The following is a 21,714-nucleotide window of genomic DNA, read 5'->3' on the forward strand; positions in this document are numbered from 1 at the left end:
TTTGAAAAAAGAAAAACTGGGCTATATGGCGAAGACAACTGTCGTAAAGTAAGTACATAAACTGCATTTGTAAAAAGGAAAAGCTATTGTAAATGTGCAAGTAAGGCTTACATATTGCCTTAAACGCTTTGTATGGCGAAATCTGGCTATAAATGGATAGTATAAAATACCTACATTTACTGTGAACAGCACTGGTAAGTGGTCATACGTTGGGGTCCTAGTGGAAAATGATGGATTAGAGCACGTCTTCTGCATTAAATGACACACGAAATGTCTGCTTATAAAGCTCCATCCACACATGGATCTGTTTACAAAGAATGGTTACATTGTTGCTAAATGCGCCCGTCTGGATGTTGTGCACCTAGCAACGTAACAACCGTTTGCAGAGCTTAAAACCAACAGAATAGCATCTTGTAATGGCAGCGGAAAACGACACATATACTGAATTTTTTTTCTGTGCGCAGGGATGCTCAGCATTGGAATATAACAGCAGGCTGATGTGGAGCGCTTCCGGATTGCCGTTACAAGCTGCTATTCCATCAGTTTTAAACTCTGCAAGCGGTTGTTATGTTGTCATCGGCTGAGCTTTATTTACAACTTATACGTATTCGGACAAAATACCGCAGCATTCAAAATCCAAATAAAAAGGTGTAGTGGTCTTATGGCTGAGAACGGGATGAATTGTGGGCTTTGGCCCTGTGCAAGACTTCTTAAGTGTATTAAACACAATCTAACAGCATTTACGATGTGCTCAACTCGACTTCGTGCCAATCACTTTTCATAAAGTATGCAGACTTGCGACTGCAGGAGACTTTTTACGTGTATCTCGGCTAATAAGCGTGGTATTACCAGGCTGGAGACCACTGCATAATCGATCGTTTGTTTCACCTCTGTGCAGGACTCTTTATGTAGGACTTGTAGCTTTATTTACAACTACTCTATTGTGGAATAAAATTGTGTCACTTTGGCAATTAGTAGTAATTCCGCACAGCTATTGCTGCTTATTTACATTATTTTGCCTTTGTTTTCCATGTATTGCGGCGTTGATATCTTCGTCCCTGCAGGCTGACGCTGTCATCTTCTTACACTTCAATGCTGAGGTGCCATACCTCGTAATATATGCAACCATTTTGTTTGAGTTTTACTTCTTGGAAGTCCTAACATGGATGATGTGGTTAGGGGCTTTATATTAAGCGTCAAAATTATGAATTGGTAGAATCTCTAATGACATTCCCAGTTGTAATCCACTTAATTTTTTACAACACGACGATTTCCACACCTATATATCTGTACGTCATAGACAATAGCATCGATTTAATACGTTTAGTGGCATTTGTTTAGGGTTTATAGCCATGGAGGAAAGTCCTGCGTTAGGCGTTTGGCGTATTATGATGGCTCTTTGTGCGTGGAAGGCGTACGAAATCGGTCTTTCGTATGAATTTGTTTATATTACGATCAAACAGACAATTGAGATGCGGTAATATCTAATTTGTACTCGCGAAGTGTTACACGTCTCAGAGTATACAATAAGTAGTTTTTTTCAAGACGCAAAAATGTGCTTGTTGACATGTATCTTTCTTTCCAACTACTCTGTCATGGAATATAATTACGTCACTTCGACAATTATTGGCAATACCCCGCCACTAACGCTGTTCTAATCACGTTATTTCATCTCTGTTCCCTGTGTATTATGGTGTTGATATTGCAAGATAACGTTAATAAAGTAAGAGATCCTGGGAGGGGACGCTAACTGCAAGATAGCGAGAACTATTTATATAAGAAGGTGATCCTGGCAGGGTACACTAAATTGCAAGACAGGGAACGCTAAAATTAAAGTTATCCCGGCAGGGTACGCTAAATGGAATGGTTACGAAATTTTATCCTTCTGACAGGGTACGCTAAGTGGAATAATTACGACAATTTTTCTGACAGGGTCCTCTAAATGGAATGTTTAGTCTTTGCAGCTGACCCTAAAACGCACGATATCCTAGTAGAGTCGTACACAGTGAATGTTAACACTTGGGGTGACTATATTAAAGTGATGATTTGATGGAAAAGGTAGGCAAAATTTAGTTTACTGACAACACTTATTTTTCCAAACACACAAAAAGCAAAGGAACAAAGAGGTCTAATTAGACCTAAACAGATTATTTTCGAATATCGTAAATGACTAACAGGTGGCTTAAGACCACAATAGACAAGGATCCTGGGTGGCAAAGGTGAGTTAAATACACTGACCCTAAAAAAAAAAAAATGTGGATAACGTGATCTTTAATTGTTCTGACGCTGAGCAGACTTTGGCTCTTCAGTCTACATTAGGCTACGTGGGTGCAGCTGAGAGCAAGTGGCGATTGGGGTTTGTACGCCTACACAAGGCCGGAGCAGCAGTACTTTACTCTGTCTGCTTCGTGCAGCTACTGGAAATTCTGGTAGTGGTTGGTTTATCCTAGCCATCGTTCGTTGTGAAAACGCCTCCCTTCCTAGACTTGAATCTTTCGCCGATCGAGATGTCATCGCCTACAAGACGTGGCATTGTGGTATTGATCCGAAGACCCAAAGTAGACCTAACTATGTTTATAGTAACATGCCCTTTACATTGTATACGCGCTCCTGTAGAAAAGTTAATAATGATGAAAAAATTCATGTATGGATGAAAGGGCTTGGTGTACGCGCTGAAAATGTAACTGGAGATATTACTTTGTACTATAATTATTAATAAAGTGTGCAACAGTGGCAAGTCGTAAGGCGGCACCTGTGAGTCGATCACGCCACGAAAGAAATGAAAAATCGCACGATCTAACGATCAGGCAGACGGATCGCAGTTTACTCCCTACCAGAGCCCTGATATCACGGAAGATTTCAGTGTGTGACACACCCGTTCGCTGGTCGTACCAAGCACCAATTCGGTTCACTTATAGGGCAGAGCGTCCAAGGATGCCGAACGTCCAGACTGGTAAACAAAATTGAGTAAGTGTGCCCTCGGCAAACGAGTAGTCCGAGACGATTGAAGTCACGCTGTCGGTACAGTGAAATCTTCACCACAGGCTCGCCAGTCTAACTTCTCGCGAGTTGAGTCAGTCTTAGGACAGGTGAAAAGTACCAACCACACTGCAAGAGCTTCCAGTCCACAGTCCAAAGCCAGAGTCCCTCACAGACCGAAGTCCCGAGCCAGAGTTCAAAAATGGTTCTGAGCACCATGGGACTTTATATCTGAGGTCATCAGTCCCCTAGAACTTAGAACTACTTAAACCTAACTAACCTATCGACATCACACACATTCATGCCCGAGGCAGGATTCGAACCTGCGACCGTAGCGGTCGCGCGGTTCCAGATTGAAGCGCCTAGAACCGCTCGGCCACTACGGCTGGCCGAGCCAGAGTGCCTCGCACCTCTCCAGAAAAAAAAAAAAATATCCCATTTTTTCGCACTGTATACGAACGACAACGCCTTCCGTTCCGTCTTGAGCCAACCACCGAACTTTAGAGGCGCTAAATTTCCCCTCCTACACGCCAGCACAAACTCACGACCAATTAATGACCTGCGTCTCTGAAAAAAAAAACGAAAATTAATGACTTTTTAAGTTTTTGCGGTGGGAGAAGGTGTTTTTCTCTGAAGTCGCATCGCTTCCCACAGCGACAACCGAAGAGATACAGTCTTACAGATTTTTACCTTAACTACCTGTGCCTTCGAGCAAGTTAGTCCTAGCGGTGTGCGGACGTTTGCCACGCCGGACATTTGCCACGCCGGACATTTGCCACGCCGGACATGTGCCACGATTTTACCTGCTCCGAAGGGCTGGGTCTCTTGTCTCCCCCTCCTCCTCCTTCTCATCGCTTACTGAGCCTTTCCGCTGGTTTACTTAACATAGAACCATAATCTCTTTGGATTTTCCGCCACATTTCTATAGAGAGTTTCGTTGTGGAAACTATTAAATGCACCCCGCATTGAAATCCGCACCAAATATCGAGCGCCAGTAAAACTTCGCCAATCTTGATTTTGCGTTCGTCTAAATTATACTTGCCTTGCAGCAGCTTTCTGTCATGTTTTGTGTACCATGGGGGATGAGTTCCGTCTCTTATTAATTTATTTGGTATGAATCTCTCGAATGCTGTTGATACTATTTCTTTGAACTTAAGCCACATATCGTCTTCACTTACATAGTTTGGAAGGATTGGAAACTGTCTCTTAGAAAGACGTCAACCGAATTTTTGGTTGCTTTTATAAATAGATATATTTCGCGTTTAATATTGGTGAATTTCTTTGTCACGGAATTGAGACTCGCTACGACTGTGTGTTCGCTGACCCCCTGTATCTGTCGTGACGCTCAGGATTATTTGTGGCTAAGAGATCAAGTGTGTTTTCGTAACCATTTACAATTTGAATGGCCTCGTGAACTAATTGTTCAAAATAATTTTAAGAAAAGCGTTTAGAACAATTAAGGGAGTTGTTTTCTATCTACAGTAGGGTCAGAAGATGTATTTTTGTTAACATACAGAAGGTAGATTGAAGCCACTGCCAACTATAATTGTATGAGTAGGCTAAATATTTGTGATGAGACTCAAGTTTTCTATGAACTGTTAAGCAGTTGTTTCATCTGAGACTGGGGGTCGGTAAAAGGAGCCAGTTATTAATTTATTCCGGTTGTCGAATATAACCTCTGCCCATACTCAGTCACAAGAACTATCTGCTTCAATGTCGCTTGTGAGCTGGAACACACATTACATTATTTTTCATTAACTTGTGCATCTTGTTTCTGTTGTAGTGCAGATCATTACAACCACGGCTTTTCCCTCCAAAGCCTAGGATGCTTTTCTGTGACCCTGTAAATACCAGAGCTAAACAATGTAGAACAACAACGTACGTTACAAGCATAGCATAGTGGATTACTTTATTTCCTTATTTCTAACATCTTAAAATTGTACGTCGACTTTAGATGACATGTCAGTCATAGATGTTCTTATATTTAGGGAACGCATTTTCAGTTATGTTTTGAAGATTGTCCCGCTACACTTTATTAACTAATGTTTCGCCGCAAGGGATATCGCATTTTAGAGAGTAAATTAATATGGAGTATGTCGTTCTTCTTTTCAAACATTCACATACCCATTTCTGTTTTCCTTATTGTCTTTTGGGCATGGAGCTGTAGTAATTAAAGTAGGCACAAATGCAGTGATCAAAAAGAAATTAGCGTACATTCGCATTCTCTTTACATCGTTCCTTTCTTGTTGCTCCCATGGCGATGGACTGTTTCTATCGCAATCAGTAAGCGTGAAAGGAAGCTATCTTACAGACAGAGGGATCTATATTTATACCTGCAGAACTAATTACATACTGACATAATAGTCGGTATTGTTTTCGTTTCCCAAAAGTTAGAAATATTCCGATTTCGGAAAAGAAGCTCTGTAATTGGCCAATATGTCGAAGAATTACTTACTGACATAATGGTCGGTCTGGTTGTATCGAGTAAGATGTGGAGACGGCGGTTTTAAAGCGGACAGAAGAAGTACGAGGAAGGGCGTCCCTTACCTGAGGGATCGCTACCTGGCGAAAGGGCAAGTATGGCAAATGTCCGGCGTGGCAAATGTGTAAAGGTGTAAGGTGCAAAGGTGTAAGGTGCAAAGGTGTAATAAAGGTTCTATCTTTGAAAGTTTCCCAGACGCCAGCGTTTCCTCTACGACCAAGGCGGCCGATGGCAGTGGGTCACAGGCCCTTTTGCAGTTTCGGCGAACACGAAAACTTGTAAACTTTTATTAGGCGTGGCGCAGTCCACAATGCCCGGTTTACAACCCCAGTGTGTAGACACGTCCCTTCAGTCCGTCGCCCCCAGCCCAGCTTTCGGCTGGCGCTGATGCAGCTAGTGTGGACATTGTCCTGCTGGATACCCGTCTCGCCTAAGTGGTGCTTTGTCAGCCCCTATGTAGCTGTGGGCCCGTCCGGCAAGATTTATTGAGGGATGGGTCACCGCCACTTGCTTTAAACTTCCAAACTTGCCGTTTCTACGAACTAAGAACCATAAAAATACCTCATGCTTTTAGCTCTATCAACGCCTGCTCAGGCTGTTAACTTCCTGGTGTCTCGCACAAGCTGCGTAACGTTATAACAAAATCCTTATGAAAAATAGGTGAGAGAGTAACTTGTCCTCTCTCAGTACCTTCGTCTCTGCAAACCGACACTGCCATGCTGCCACGCTGCAATGTTTGGGTATCATATCTTGTAATATTTACAGTCAGTTTGTTTGAAATTTGCCTTTTGGAAATCCAAACATGAATAATGTGGTTGTACCCTTGACATTAAGCGCATATTTCGGCTGTAGCAGCATCAAGGGCTGGTAGAATCTCTAACATCGTATCCTACTGTGACCTATGCTTTGGGACACACCTATATGCTTGTATGTTACGGAGAATAACATTATTTTAATACATGTTGCCCGAGATATCGACTCTGACACTGCCTTTGGAAAGGTCACATCTCTCACTGCTACTCTCTTTGGTTGTCTTTCTAGTTTGTTTGTATACAGTGCAGTTCAAGTGATATTTGGTAATAAAGCACCTTATCGCTACCCTTCGTAACACAACAGTTGCGTTGTGTATGTGTTTGGGCAGTGTAATTGATTACAGATTTTATTTTTACGGGGGGCTATGCTCCAGACTGAACGCTGAAAGGCATAATCAATCTTAAATGATGATGATGATGATGATGGTCTGTAAGTTCCCGAAATGTTGCTGGTCCGACTGAATACACATGTTACGTATTTAATAACTTGTGCAACGTAAACTTTACATTTTTCAACGGATTTTAGAATACTGCGACCACTTATATACGTAGGAAATACAGTCTGTAAATGTTTTAGAGAGCCTTATCACCGCAGTTCTGATTGCAAACTGCTGTTATTCTACATAGTCTCCTGTAGGCCTGTGTCATTTGTAGTAATAGGAGCCTTTTTCAATCAGTAGCGTCGTTTATATTTTTGTCTTGTGGTTAACACAATGCATTATCTTTCTGCCTCGTAAAATGGTACATCAGAACAATTCAAGTGTGGAAGTATTGTTTTGTGGCACACATCAAGATTAGACCTAATGTGTTACAGCACATTAAGCCTGTCTGTTTGACTGCTTAGTGTTGAAATTTTTAGATAACATGTACTTTTTTCTGCTGTTGTAAGCCTAGTTAGGTTGATTTTAAAAACATTGAATTATTGGGTCTACAATCTCAAACGTCAACTATTATTAGCATTGGGGTACATACTGTGTAACTTTGGATACTAATTTGCCAATCATCAGTATATGTGCAAATTAACTTGAACTTTATTTTACAATGTATTTGTACTTTTCATAATATTGTGGCATCACATTACTTGATTTGAGTCTCACAGCAACCTTTAATGAATTAATCTCAACCAGGTCCTTGATACTTACTGTAAAACATCGCAATATGGTGTACTGTCTAGAATGCTTAACATTTTAGAATTTTTCAACATCTAACATGTGGAAAACAGTTAATTTAGACTCTGCTGTAGTTTTTAAGTGTGCAGCCATCTACTGGTGGCAGTTAGAAGTTGTAGCAAGTCAGTCGAACTCTGATCGATTTTACAGCGCAGCCATTCGCTGGTGGTAGTACGTACTCGCTTTCTCCTGTGCAGCCATCTGCTGGTGAACTGAGCAAACAGAAATAGGATTTGCCTTATTTCCATTTTCAGAGTTCTTGGGATAGTACTTAAGGTAAGAGATTCATTTTCAACAAATAAGAATTCTTGTTTCATTATTTACATTTTACAACAAATGCTGGTTTTTTACTGTGCGTAGAGAAATACGCTATCTACTCGTTCCAACATTCCTTGACGAATGGTGTGTAACTTCAAATCGAAGTTACCAATATGAGAACGTTTTGGAAGACAATAATGCAAACACAGTTGCAGAGCGGCGGGGCGCGGAGCTCAAGGTGCATCATGCCGGATTTGCGGAAGTGTAGTGCACAGTGGATGGGAGTTCTCGTGTTAGCAAAATACGATATGCATGTGAACAGTAGTCGTGTGTCATTTCCACGAATGCTGTGTGTATATGTGTGTGTGTGTGTGTGTGGGGGGGGGGGGGGGGGGGTGCTTCATGCAAAACTTGCACGTGCAGGGTGGGAGTCCCTTCCTCCTTAACTTTGTCACGTGGCGAAATGTCATGATTCCAGGAACGATCTTGGAGATAAGGAAGTGTTGATGCTGACGTCAGCGAAACACGACTTGTACAGTTGTGTCAGCTGTGACATGACACCAGATGTGTAACCTGATAATGCCTTATCTGATCAGTTCCTGAAATTACATTTCTTATTCTATCAGTTCCTCGCCAGTTTTATTCCGTCCGTCCAGTATTCATTTGACTTCCCCTTACAGCATCGTGAGAAAAAGCTGAGGTCACTGTTAATATTGTATACAAGGCTATTGATATATAACATGAACAACAAGGATCCCAGCAGACTACGCCAACGCCTGAAGTAATTTCTACTTCTGTCAATCACTCTCCATGCAAGACAACATGTTGCGTCCCCCCTGCCAAGAAATCTCAATCTAATCACAAATTTTTATTGATATACCACACTTTTGTTACTAAACGTTGGTGTAGTATTGAGTCAAATATTTCCTGAAAGTTTGGATATACAGCATCCACTTGACTCGCTTGAGCTATGGCTTTCAGGGTGTCATTTGAGAAAAGCTCAAGTTTGGTTTCGTATGCACAATATTTTCGGAATCCAAGATGATTGGGTCCGCAGCTCGTGGTCGTGTGGTAGCGTTCTCGCTTCCCACGCCCGGGTTCCCGGGTTCGATTCCCGGCGGGGTCAGGGATTTTCTCTGCCTCGTGATGACTGGGTGTTGTGTGCTGTCCTTAGGTTAGTTAGGTTTAAGTAGTTCTAAGTTCTAGGGGACTGATGACCATAGATGTTAAGTCCCATAGTGCTCAGAGCCATTTTTTTGAACCAAGATGATTGGCGTATAGAAGGTCATTGTGTTCGAGACAGAAGATGTAGAAGAGAATTTTAAGATATCATGACTAGGAAGAAGGTGTCAGGCGGCTGGTAACAAATAAGAGTAGAGGAGAATGCACTGGACAGAATAGTGACTATGCTGTTATTCTTTTCTTGTTAACCAGATATAATAGTTCACAGGATCTGTAAGAGCTATAGTTCTACTTGCAAGGGAGCGTTAGATTATATGAAATAACAAAGACCGATAGCAGGGTTGGAGCATAGGTATCGCCGGAAATGTCCTCTTAATATTACCTCATTCTGTTTAAAAGTTAATATCTTAAAAAATGCGTCTAGCTGTTTCAGAAACAATTCGAAATCGCCATCTGAAATCCAGTATGCATAAGCATGTGTAAAGGGCAGGTAGGGGGGTCGAAGGGGGGGGGGGGATTGGCAGAGGAAGCTCATACCGCCCCCACTCTCTTCCTCTGCTCCTGGAATGTGGAGTACAGAAATCTTTTTCTCGTTAATTACAGAACTGTCATACACTTCTAGACTTGAACGGGCAACGATCAGTTGTCTGGATATAATTTTTGTGTGTCGCATATAAAATTTATTTCTTAATTGATTATGTCATTTATATAAAAATGGCAATTTTATTGTATTGTGTGCCTTCATTTCTCTTCCTTCTTTCTGGTTCGTGCCCTCTAAAAAAACTACAAGTTCTAACGTTAAGTCGTCACTGCACGTGGGCATAGCGAAATGAAGCAAAAGTACACGATTATTAATAGTAACTGGACAAATGAGTCGCAGTAAAGTACCTATATCTCCATATTGTTCATTCTGCCGCCTACAATTCATCAGACTGCTTGGGAATTACGACCGATTAGCGATAGATAATTGATGACAGATCGCGCTACATGGCGACGAATTGCAACGGCCCTTTATGACGGTAAAGTCGAACACCGCGGCTCAGCACTTCTGAAGTCTACCAATGTGCACTCAAATTATCCCCGCCACTCCGGCGCGAAGCTACTCCACGAAAAAGTGTCAAGGTCAGTGGCCGGAAGTTTGTGGCATCAGTCGCTCTCTCACCGTGTACGCGCGCAGTCGAGTTTTGCAGTTTGTCGTCAAAGTGTAAATACTAGAGATGTCTCTCGAAGAATTTCTAGGTCGCAGGTACAAATTAGTGAAGAGTGAAAACTTCAATGAGTACATGAAAGCGATCGGTAAACGGCGAAATTGGTTCATTCTCTGCGAAAATGTTACTAACTGCTTACACATCTGTTTTTCAATAACTACTTCTTGCACCTGGATTTTTCATTAATTTTTCCTGGCACAACTAGTCGAGTAAATGGAATGGCTTTTACTAACTCATTCTCATTGCTTTCATAAGCAATAACCAACCTGTTTTCATATCTTGAGTAATTGTCAGCGTGTAGCTTCACTCCAGTATCTGTAGTTAGTGCGGTATTTACTTCTTTTATGTTGCTTCATTTGCATTTTGCACATATTACATGCTACTGTTAATAAAGTTACAGAAAGATGCCTTGAGAAACGGTAGTAAAAAATGTATTTCTTTTACGGAAAAAAGATAAATTATTTCTACAATTTCTTATGTGTACTGAGACAATTGGATTTACACTAAAAGTTCAGTGTCAAACAGCTGCCGACGGTATTTACAGACAACATTAACTTAATACCACGATACAGCCGATAACGCACGACGGAATTATATCGTTGAATTCTGCACAGAGGTCTGTTCTTCATTCGTATTTTCGGGCACAAAACACACATCCTCCTTAACAAAAACTTAACAGATTATTTACCAAACAGCCAATACGCGCTAGTATTACGTTTCTCGTCCGTGATATGTAACGTGCACCCAGATACATCGAATCCAAGATGGCCAAGTCGTCAAAGCTGCTGACTTTTAACGAAGTCCACTGACGCGCCGCGTGCGGAGTGTGGCGCTCACGTCGCGTGAGGTCACACTGACGTCACGTATCCCCTCCACGAGGAAGCTTTGTCGCGAGCTACGCTCGAAGAAAACAGCGACTCCTGGGAATTTATTAAAAACACAGCAAAAGTCACTTTCGAAAACTGAAGTTTCAGGATTCTAAAGTAGCAGAGCTAAAAAAAAGACAATTTTATTCTGGTCTTCAGTGTAAACATTGACAATTTACAGCGGTAAATGGAGGAAATTAGTAACTAAGGAAGCCAAAGGATGGCTTATTACTAATGACAATCAAGTAGAAACACTCTGAATTGAAATGTAGTGCTGATAATGAAGGAGGGATTCGACAATTTTCACGAGTACTTATGATAAATGTACTGGTATAACTATTGGCACTGTGGAAACACACAGACGAAATTACAAATTTAACATAAATAAAAGTCATCATGAAGACAATCTAAGTGGAATAACAATAAATAGCTATAAAAATATAGATGTAATTGCCATTCACTGTCACTGGACGCATGGTCGGACGACCCAAGATTTGAAAACAGGAAAGTTAGTCGTTACTCTTGCAGAGAAATTCCACAATTATTTCGTTTCGACAGCAAATGACACCAGAAGATCATAACTCATAGAGAGCCAATAAAGACAAGGAGTGGCCAGTCGTCTGATGCTTGCTATGCTTGCTATGCTTTTGCCAGAATGGGCAAGTGATGTACGATTAAGAAACATCGTAAGTTATCGTAATAAAATAAGAGAGATCAGAGCTCGTACGGAAAGATTTCAGTGTTCGATTTTCCTACGCGCTGTTCAAGAGACGAACGGTAGAGAAACAGGCTAAGGTAGTTCGATCAATCCTCTGCCAGGCATTTACTTTTGAATTGCAGAGTAATCCTGTAGTTATAGATAACCAGTAACAACGACAAAAACACTACCCTGGGCTATATTGGTATGCTTTACTGTCATTTATTCCTGACGTGGAATGCAGCTCCAGTGACATCGACCGGAAAGACCTCCACCAGGTAGTTAGCTAAATAGAAAAAAACTTGACATTAGTTATTATGATGTAGGAATCTTTTTAGGTAGGAAGCTCGGAATCGATAGACAGTAAAGGACAAAAATACGAATATTTAGTTCTAGTGAAATTAATGCTTTCAAGTATGCGGGGAATCGCATTCGCCTATTACGCGAACAACTATTTTTTTAATGCCCAGACTGGTTTCACTACCTTAGGGCCAACTTCAATGTGTACAATATTTACTTTCATTTTCTGGCATAGAGTGTTCTGAATGACCTTCTGTACGTTATTGTACAGCTTGTTGCACTTATTTTTGTATTTCATGTCACCTGCACGCTCATTTGTTATAGAAATAAACGTACAAGCATGATACAGTACATGCTTTTGAAGAATTGCACTTGCGAGTTACATACTTCTGAAATTCGAAAAACACAATGTCTGTGTTGCTACTGTGTAGATGAGGACAGAATATTACTAAATTAATCGTGGTTGCTGGGTAATTCAGGTACTCCTATCGCAGTTGTTTTACGCAACCCGCAATGTTACCGTAGATTGCGGAAACTACGCTCGAGATTTTCATATTCTCTTCCACGTTACCCATAAACTGTTAGTACTACAGAAATAATGAACAGGGCCTTTTTTTATGAAATACAATGTAGTTAGATTTTGTTCTCGGATATGTTTTCGAAAATGGTTCAAATGGCTCGCAGCACTATGGGACTTAACACCTGAGGTCATCAGTCCCCTAGAGCTTAGAACTACTTAAAGCTAACTAACCTAAGGACATCACACACATCCATGCCCGAGGCAGGATTCGAAACTTCGACTGTAACAGCAGCGTGGTTCCGGACTGAAGCGCTTAGAACAGCTCGGCCACAACGGCCGGCGATATGTTTTCGCTAGAGGCCGTAGTTTTTGAGTTATTCAAGAAAAACGTACAAAGATGACACTGAAACGAACTCCCGCTCCCACACTCTGCCCCAAGCTGACTCGAAATGCAGCTCCAGTGATATCGACCGGAAAGACTTGGACCAGGAAGTGTTCATGTCACTCCCTCCTATTACTGTACATATATTTCAGAATGCACAAATTATTTCTTACATTCGACCCTTTTCGGTCTGCATTAACTGAACTTACTACGCCAGCAGCTTAGTTGAGCATTACAAATCCTAAAATTGACGTTTATGGAAATTTTACCTAACAATTTTGTGTATTTTAACAGCATAAAATAAACGATTACGTCGTTGTATTCTCCAGGCCTTCTGGCTACGAAACATTGTGCTTGTAAGGGTTATACACTACTGGCCATTAAAATTGCTACTCTAAGAAGAAATGCAGATGATAAACGGGTATTCATTGGACATATTTATTATACTAGAAGTGACATGTGATTACATTTTCACGCACTTTGGGTGCATAGAGCCTGAGAAATCATTACCCAGAACAACAACCTCTGGCCGTCATAAGGGCCTTGATATGCCTGGGCATTGAGTCAGACAGAGCTTGGGTGGCGGGTACAGGTACAGCTTCAACACGATACCACAGTTAATCAAGAGTAGTGACTGGCGTATTGTGACGAGCCAGTTGCTCGGCCACCATTGACCAGACGTTTTCAATTGGTGAAAGATCTGGAGAATGTGCTGGCCAGGGCAGCAGTCAAACGTTTTCTGTATCCAGAAAGGCCCGTACAGGACCTGTAACATGCGGTCGTGCATTATGCTGCTGAAATATAGGGATTCCCACTGATCGAATGAAGGGTAGAGCCACGGGTCGTAACACATCTGAAATGTAACGTCCACTGTTCAAAGCGCCGTCAGTGCGAACAAGAGGTGACCGAGATGTGTAACCAATGGCACCCCATACCATCACACCGGGTGATACGCCAGCATGGAGATGACGAATACACGCTTCCGATGTGCTTTCACCGCGATGTCATCAAACACGGAAGTGACCATCATGAAGCAGTAAACAGAACCGGGATTCATAGGAAAAAATGACATATTGCCATTCGTGCACCCAGGTTCGTCGTTGAGTACACCATCGCAGGCGCTCCTGTCTGTGATGCAGCGTCAAGGGTAACCGGAGCCATGGTCTGCGAGCTGATAGTCCGTGCTGCTGCAAACGTTGTCGAGCTGTTCGTGCAGATGGTTGTTGTCTTGCAAACGTCCCCATCAGTTGACTCAGGGATCGAGACGTGGCTGCACGATCCGTTACAGCCATGCGGATAATATGCCTATCATCTCGACTGCTTAAGATACGAGGCCGTTGGGATCCAGCACGGCGTTCCGTATTACCCTGCTGAACCCACCGATTCCATATTCTGCTAACAGTCACTGGATCTCGACCAACGTGAGCAGTAATGTCGCGATACGATAAACCGCAATCGCGATGGGCTCCAATCCGACCTTTATCAAAGTCGGAAACGTGATGGTACGCATTTCTCCTCCTTACACGAGGCATCGCAACAACGTTTCACCAGGCAACGCCGGTCAACTGCTGTTTGTGTAGGAGAAATCGGTTGGAAACTTTCCTCATGTCAGCACGTTGTAGGTGACGCCACCGGCGCCAACCTTGTGCGAATGCTCTGAAAAGCTAATCATTTGCGTATCACAGCATCTTCTTCCTGTCGGTTAAATTTCACGTCTGTAACACGTCATCTTCGTGGTGTAGCAATTTTAATGGTCAGTAGTGTATTTGGATCGAATTGTGAAATTGTACGTAATGTTTAGAGAAGTCATTTTTCGTTCATTTACGTCTCGAGTAGCTCTAAATTAATCATGTTAAGAAAGCGTAATAGGCCAATCAACAGAGACCAAAAAAGTTCAGATATCGGGAGTATTTCGTATAGGTGGAGAGCCACGAACAACGTACTAGAAATGCTCACTGCTGTGGGAAGACTGTGGGTTGGTTGGTGCTGCGTTTGAGGGTCAATTTTGTACGTTGGCCTCCAGAGGAAACGTATCCCAGTACAAAATTTAACTCCGTTAAAATTTTTACAAAAAAGATTCTGTTCATTTTTTTCTGTGAGACTAATAGTTCGCGCATGCGAGCGAGAGAACGTGAGCCGGCTGGTGTGGCCGAGTAGTTCTAGGCGCTTCAGTCTGGAACCGCGCCACCGCTACGGTCGCAGGTTCGAATCCTGCCTCAGGCCTGGATGTGTGTGATGTCCTTAGGTTAGTTAAGTTTAAGTAGTTCTAAGTTCCAGGGGACTGATGACCTCAGATGTTAAGTCTCAGAGTGCTCAGAGCCATTTGAACCATTTTTGTTAGAGAACGTGAAAATCTCGCGCCGGGGCCAGCTGCAACATTGCGGGCTGCTTAAAACGACAGTGGTGGGGGCAGCTGAATCAGCCTGTGTAATAATGTGAAGTATATCCTACACAACTTAGCTTGCTTGAAAATGAGGAATGAATGAAAGTACCTACTGAGGTGCTTTATCACGTTTGGCCATTAAAATGATCAGTTGTGCATCTTGATGTTTTCGCTGCGTATTTAATCCACTAAATTTCCGAAGTGCAGCCGTATGAACTATATTTCCTCTTTTTGTAACATTTCAGCCGTATGTTTTCCGGCCATCTTCAAAGTGAACCGACTGAAGCTAGCACGCTACACTTTTTCGAAAGCTGACTCATACGGAATTGCAGGTATTGGAAACACTGCGAGAAACACATACATGCTCGAACTTAAATGCCAGTTCTAGGCAACCCGGCAGTGACGCTGTTGCATTTGATCACGACCGGCTCCTGTACAATGTCCTCAGTACGCTATGTCAGTCGTGGTCACAGCGGTGTTCCCTATAGTTGGGAATGCATTATGTCGAAGCTTAGTGCATTCTAATGTGGGCAAATTGTTGGGGCTCGTATGGTGGGTGTTTCCGTAATCAGGATTGCCGAAGTGTCTGATGTTCCAAGAGGCACTGTATCGAAGATTCATACCTCATACAGGGAGAGCGGAATAACACACTCCATTAAGTCACAGCGCGGATGATTGTGTGCGTTCAATGACCATGATAGACGGTCGTGGAAGAGGACTGTGACAAAAAATAAGATGACAGTAGCTGCGAAAGTCAGTACAGTATTGAATGTCGCAATCGCGAACCCTGTCAGTGTCAAAACAACACGAAAGGAGCTCCACAATCTGGATATTTTAGGGCGTGCTGGAATTTCAAAGTCACACATCGGTGACGTAAGTGCCCATAACAGTAAAACGCGGTGCCGAAGCCATAAAACCTGGACTGTGCACCAACGAAAGAAAGCTATTTGGCCGAATGAGCCTTGTTTCACACTGTTTCCAACTTCTAGCCGAGTTTATATCTGGCGTACCCCGTCCCAAATCATCAACGCAGACTGCTTGCTTCCAAGAGAGAAACATGGAAGGAGTTGGGTGATTATTTGGGCAGCCATATCGTGGTATTCCATGGGCCCCAAGGTTTCTCGGTAAGGTTGCATTACTGCCAAGGATTATGTGACCATTTTGGCTGATCAGGTCTATCCAGTGGTGCAATGTTTGTTCCCCTATGGTAATGCTGTTTTCGAAGACGACAGCTCGCATTGTCCAGGACTAGTTTTGTGAGCACGAGAGTGAATTTCCACAACTCTCCTGGCCACCACAGTCACAAAATCTCAGTATTACCCATTCTTCGTGGTCCATCGCCATCACTGTTTCCTGAACATGCGACTACCGTGCAGGGAGAATGGTCTAAGATTCGCTTGAAAACCATCCCGAACCTCTATATACTGAGAGAATTCAATAGTGGTTGCAATAAAGATGGCTTTGTTACAGTGCTTGCCATTAAAATTGCTACACCACGAAGATGACGTGCTACAGACGCGAAATTTAACCGACAGGAAGAAGATGCTGTGGTATTCAAATGATTAGCTTTTCAGAGCATTCACACAAGGTTGCCGCCGGTGGCGACACCTACAACGTTCTGACATGAGGAAAGTTTCCAACCGATTTCTCATACGCAAATAGCAGTTGACCGGCGTTGCCTGCTGAAACGTTGTTGTGATGCCTCGTGTAAGGAGGAGAAATGCGTGCCATCACGTTTCCGACTTTGATAAAGGTAAGATTGTAGCCTATCGCGATTGCGGTTTATCGAATCGCGACATTGCTGCTCGCGTTGGTCGAGGTCCAAGGACTGTTAACAGGACATGGAATCGGTGCTTTTAGGAGGGTAATACGGAATGCCGTGCTGGATCCCAACGCACTCGTATCACTAACAGTCGAGATGACAGGCATCTTATCCGCATGGCTGTAACGGATCATGAAACCACGTCTCGATCCCTGAGTCAACAGATGCGGAAGTTTGCAAGACAACAACCATCTGCACGAACAGTCCGACGAGGTTTGCAGCAGCATGGACCGTCAGCTCGGAGACCATGGGTGCGGTTACCCTTCACGCTGCATCACAGACAGCAGCGCCTGCGGTGGTGTACTCGAAGACGAACTTGGGTGCACGAATATCAAATCGTAATTTTTTCGGATGAATTCAGGTTCTGTTTATAGCATCATGATGGTCGCATCTGTGTTTCGCGACAACTCGGTGAACGTACATTGGAAGCGTGTATTCGTCATCGCCATACTGGCGTTATCAGCCGACGTGATGGTATGGGGTGCCATTGGTTACACGTCTCGGTCACCCTTTGTTCGCATTGACGGCACTTTGAACAGTGGACGTTACATTTCAGATGTGTTACGACCCGTGGCTATACCCTTCATCCGATCCCTGCGAAACCCTGCATTTCAGCGGGATAATGCACGACCGCATGTTACAGGTCCTGTACGGGCCTTTCTGGATACCGAAAATGTTTGACTGCTGCCCTGGCCAGCTCATTCTCCAGACCTCTCACCAATTGAAAACGTCTGGTCAATGGTGGCTGAGCAACTGGCTCGTAACAATACGCCAGTCACTGCTCTTGATGAAATGTGGTATCGTGATGAAGCTGCATGAGCAGCTGTAACTGTAAACGCCATCCAAGCTCTGTTTGACTCAATGCCCAGGCGTATCAAGGCCGTTATTACGGCCAGATGTGGTTGTTCTGGGTACTGATTTGTCAGGATCTATGCACCCAAATTGCGTGAAAATGTAATCACATGTCATTTCTAGTCTAATATATTTGTCCAATGAGTACACATTTATCATCTGCATTTCTTCTTGGTGTAGCAATTTTAATGGCCACTACTGTAGTTCTTCTTTTACGACCCGTTTCGCCTGTATATAAAGGTATCTTCAGACAATCGACCTATGGGTAAATAATCATCTCATGAAATGAGGAGTCAAACGTATAAAATTACACCCAGGCAAGAATGGGCTAAGTGGACGTATAACTCTGGAATACGGATCAAGGCCGATACTCGCAAATTTTTACCCTATGAAGATTTTCAGCAGTGTGATTGCACACTACTATAATGCTAACATAGGAGAACTCTCATATAGTGAAAAGTGACTTTTTAAACATACAGGTTAATTCAACAGCAGAAAAAAATATCATATGGAGACGACGTCCTTTATGCACAAAACAGTGCTTATTTACATCTGTCATATACGCACAACCTTACGTGCTAACACTCGTCTGACTATAAAAGCTGTCGTTAAAAATAGGTTGGGTCCTGGCAAAACCAAGTGATTTTGTGTTCTCCATCGAAGACAGCAGCGCTTCAGCGTTCTGTCAAAGATGGCTTGATGCTCCAAAATGCTGATGTTTACTGGATCCCTTGCGAGTGCAGCCCTTCGTATATCACGCAGACGACTCATACGGTCCAGGAAGGATACATGGAACACTGTGGATGCACTCGCCTCTTTCAGCCCAATAAATTGAATGTGGCAGAGCACTGCATCGATACTTGTTACTATATTCGGTGTGAAAATGACGAAATTCTACCGTCGATCTCATTTTTAGGGACTCGATGGTGAAAGAAGCAGTTAAAGTTTGTTTGGAGAAGAATTTATTCAACAAAGACAGCGTCTTCAGTCTAGACAAGTCGTCCAAACCAACGCTTTTTTTAACAAAATTCCCGAAGAGGTCGCTGCAATGCACTTAATTATGACACATCGATATCCCAGCATGTATCGACCGCAAAGTCACAGATTCAATTGATGCATACTCTTTATGCCGATCACCGTTTCGCGCGCTTGTATTTTGTGCGGCTTAAAACGACGAAACTAGTGCTGCAGCATTCTATAGCTTTAGTCAGCTCACTCTGAAGACGGCCGAAATATTAGAAAGAAAAGACATAAATATTATGCGGCTGCACCTCCGAAATTTTATGGATGAATTAAAAAGATCAATTGTTTGTCTCGAATGAAAAACAGCCCACAGTTGCACAAACTATGTTTATTTTAAACCTTGACCATGGTTTCTGCTATAATAATATAGCCTTCTTCAGAAGTCATACACATTAATAAATGACAAGTGTCTTAGCCGAGCGACATTTTTCATTTATTAGTGTGTATGACTTCTGAAGAAGGATATATTATTGTAGCAGTAACCATGCTCAAGGTTTAAAATAAACATAATCTGTGCAACTGTGGGCTGTTTTTCATTCGATACAATTTCGTAACTGTTGCTGTTGACGCTACCATGATGAAAATAATCAATTGTTTGCTTGATATGTGCACCGGAATTCCCATACTTGAGGAGCAATATTTAGCTTTCTGCAATTTTTGTAGCTGTTTAGAGCATAGCAGGCATCGTAAGTGCACGTATGTAAAGACCGTCTGGCAAGCGGAATAACTACTCACGAAGGGAAGAATGTTCACCAAATGACAGTCTCTGTTTTAGTCTGACGAGAAATGAAATCGAAGCTTGATTAGAGTCTCCAGCATCAAATGTGACACCTGGGATCTTTTATTTCGTTTTCTCGTGATTTAAACGCGTGAAGAGTGCCTGTAGCTTCTTCACCCAAGGAGGGGCGGTCCGCCTCCGTTGGAATTGGGGAATACCTACTATTGTCCAATAGCCGTTTTATAAAATTGCTACGAAGTCAAAGAATCTTCATCATAGACTTAAGCTAAGTCAAAACCTAGCTGAAAAGAAAAGCAGCACGAACCAAACATTAGTATATGGGGAGCAAGATGAGAAACTTTCAGAGATTTTTGAAATTAAAATTTTACCAACCGAGCTAAGAGAAAACCCTGGAGGTTTTGGACTTAACGAAAATCAGTAAGCGGACTGAAATCGTTCAATCAGATCCACTATGACCATGCTAACACCGAAACTAAAGATGACAGGTAAAAGGCCGAAATGCTGAATTCGTTCTTCCGTAGCTAATCCTGAAAATAATGTAAAATAATTTATTCCTTCAATCATTGCGCCAACACCGAAATAGCAGGTATTGAGACATGTGATCATGGAGAAGAGCAACTACAGGTGCTTAATAGTGGAACAGCTTCTAGAACGGATGAGATACCTGTAAGATTCTATAGTTATTATGTAGAAGAACTCACTTCCCTTCTAGCAGTAGGCCGGTGGAGTAGTTAAGGGTGTTTATTGACTGAAAACAAAAGGAAGGTCATTCCCGTTCTCAAAAAGGGTCGAAGCACAGGGTGACGTCAGTTTGTTAGAGAATTATGGAATATGTTTTCAGCTCACATATAATGATGTTTTTGAAGAAAATCAACACGGGTTCCTAAAAAGAAATCTTGCGAAACTCATCTGGTTCTGTTCGTCCATGAGATCCAAAGCGCCATAACATCAACACCCGTGTTGCTGCCGTGACTAGGTAGGCTTTTGCTACAGTTTTGTTCTGTCGACTAGTGAAAAAAAAAAAAAAAAAAAAAAAAAACGAGGGCGAGTATCTGACCACATACAGCATAGTTCAATACGTCGCTCTTAAAAACATGGTAATTTCAGGAGTACCCCTAGGAAGTATGATAGGACCATCACTGTTAACTGAATAGAAGATGAGGCAGCTAAGACAGGCTACCCCAGGTACATGCAAAATGGATAAATATATCGAGGTGTGGTTTTCGCTAAGCTTTAGCGAACAGTTTGGCGAATTTCCTGACGGTGGCAAGGATTTTTATCGTTTATTGGCGCCAGATTATGAAACCGATTTTGTGTGTTTCTAATGGAACTATATGGGGCTACTCTTTCCTGTAGCATTTCAAAGAAGCTTCAAAAAGAACTTCATCAGCATTACAAGCGCGGGACTTCATCAAACAGTATCAAGATAACTGTGCCGCAAACCTCTTTCCTATTGTGAGGGCAAGAGGGTCCACAAACATCTGCCTTATTATGCTAAATGTAAGCAAATTCGTAGCTCTGGTATACTTCTTGTTTTTACTTGTACGCTTGAAGCCCATTAGTCTGTATTCTACTGTTGTATCAATCAGATACTTGCTCGTAAAACTATTGAGAAATTTGCAATATGTATGACACTCTTAAAAGTCAGTATTGTTTATGGAGAATTTTGCCAAACTCTTACAGCAGCGGTGCGGTTGTATGCTGAAGAGTATCCACATCGAACCATGCACTCGTAAGCTGTCTTCGCAAACATATAAAAAGTTCTAGAAATTGGAAGTGCGGAGAATAAAATATGCCAAGGAAAAAGATGAGAGAAAATAACATTTTAGCAGCAGTAACATACAACGCAAATGTCACTAAGAGGCATCTCGAAAATACGAGATAATGGAGGTAGAGAGTAAAAATTGACACACATACTTTAAATGACATGGGGTTTTATTGAAAGAAAAATGTGTACAAAATGATACCACCAGATGGCGCTTAATATGATAAAAAAGCAATAATTAGCATAACAATCGATTTTTAGGAAAGACAATGTTC

General features: G+C 42.3%; 1 protein-coding gene across 5 annotated transcripts in view; it reads left to right on the plus strand.

The window, feature by feature from the left end:
- Positions 1-10,039: 10,039 nt before the first annotated feature.
- Positions 10,040-21,714, plus strand: part of LOC124711627 (fatty acid-binding protein, muscle-like) — an 84,094-nt gene continuing 72,419 nt past the window's right edge. For 3 of the 5 annotated variants that reach the window (XM_047241802.1, XM_047241801.1, XM_047241800.1), the window contains exon 1: positions 10,044-10,178. In XM_047241802.1, the coding sequence (XP_047097758.1) occupies positions 10,100-10,178 (79 nt within the window). In that variant the 5' untranslated portion in view covers positions 10,044-10,099. Of the gene's footprint in view, positions 10,179-21,714 lie in introns of all 5 variants that reach the window. The other 2 variants (XM_047241805.1, XM_047241804.1) reach the window with 2 other exon arrangements.

This window comes from Schistocerca piceifrons, chromosome 8 (assembly GCF_021461385.2).
Source record: "Schistocerca piceifrons isolate TAMUIC-IGC-003096 chromosome 8, iqSchPice1.1, whole genome shotgun sequence".
NCBI lineage: Eukaryota > Metazoa > Arthropoda > Insecta > Orthoptera > Acrididae > Schistocerca > Schistocerca piceifrons.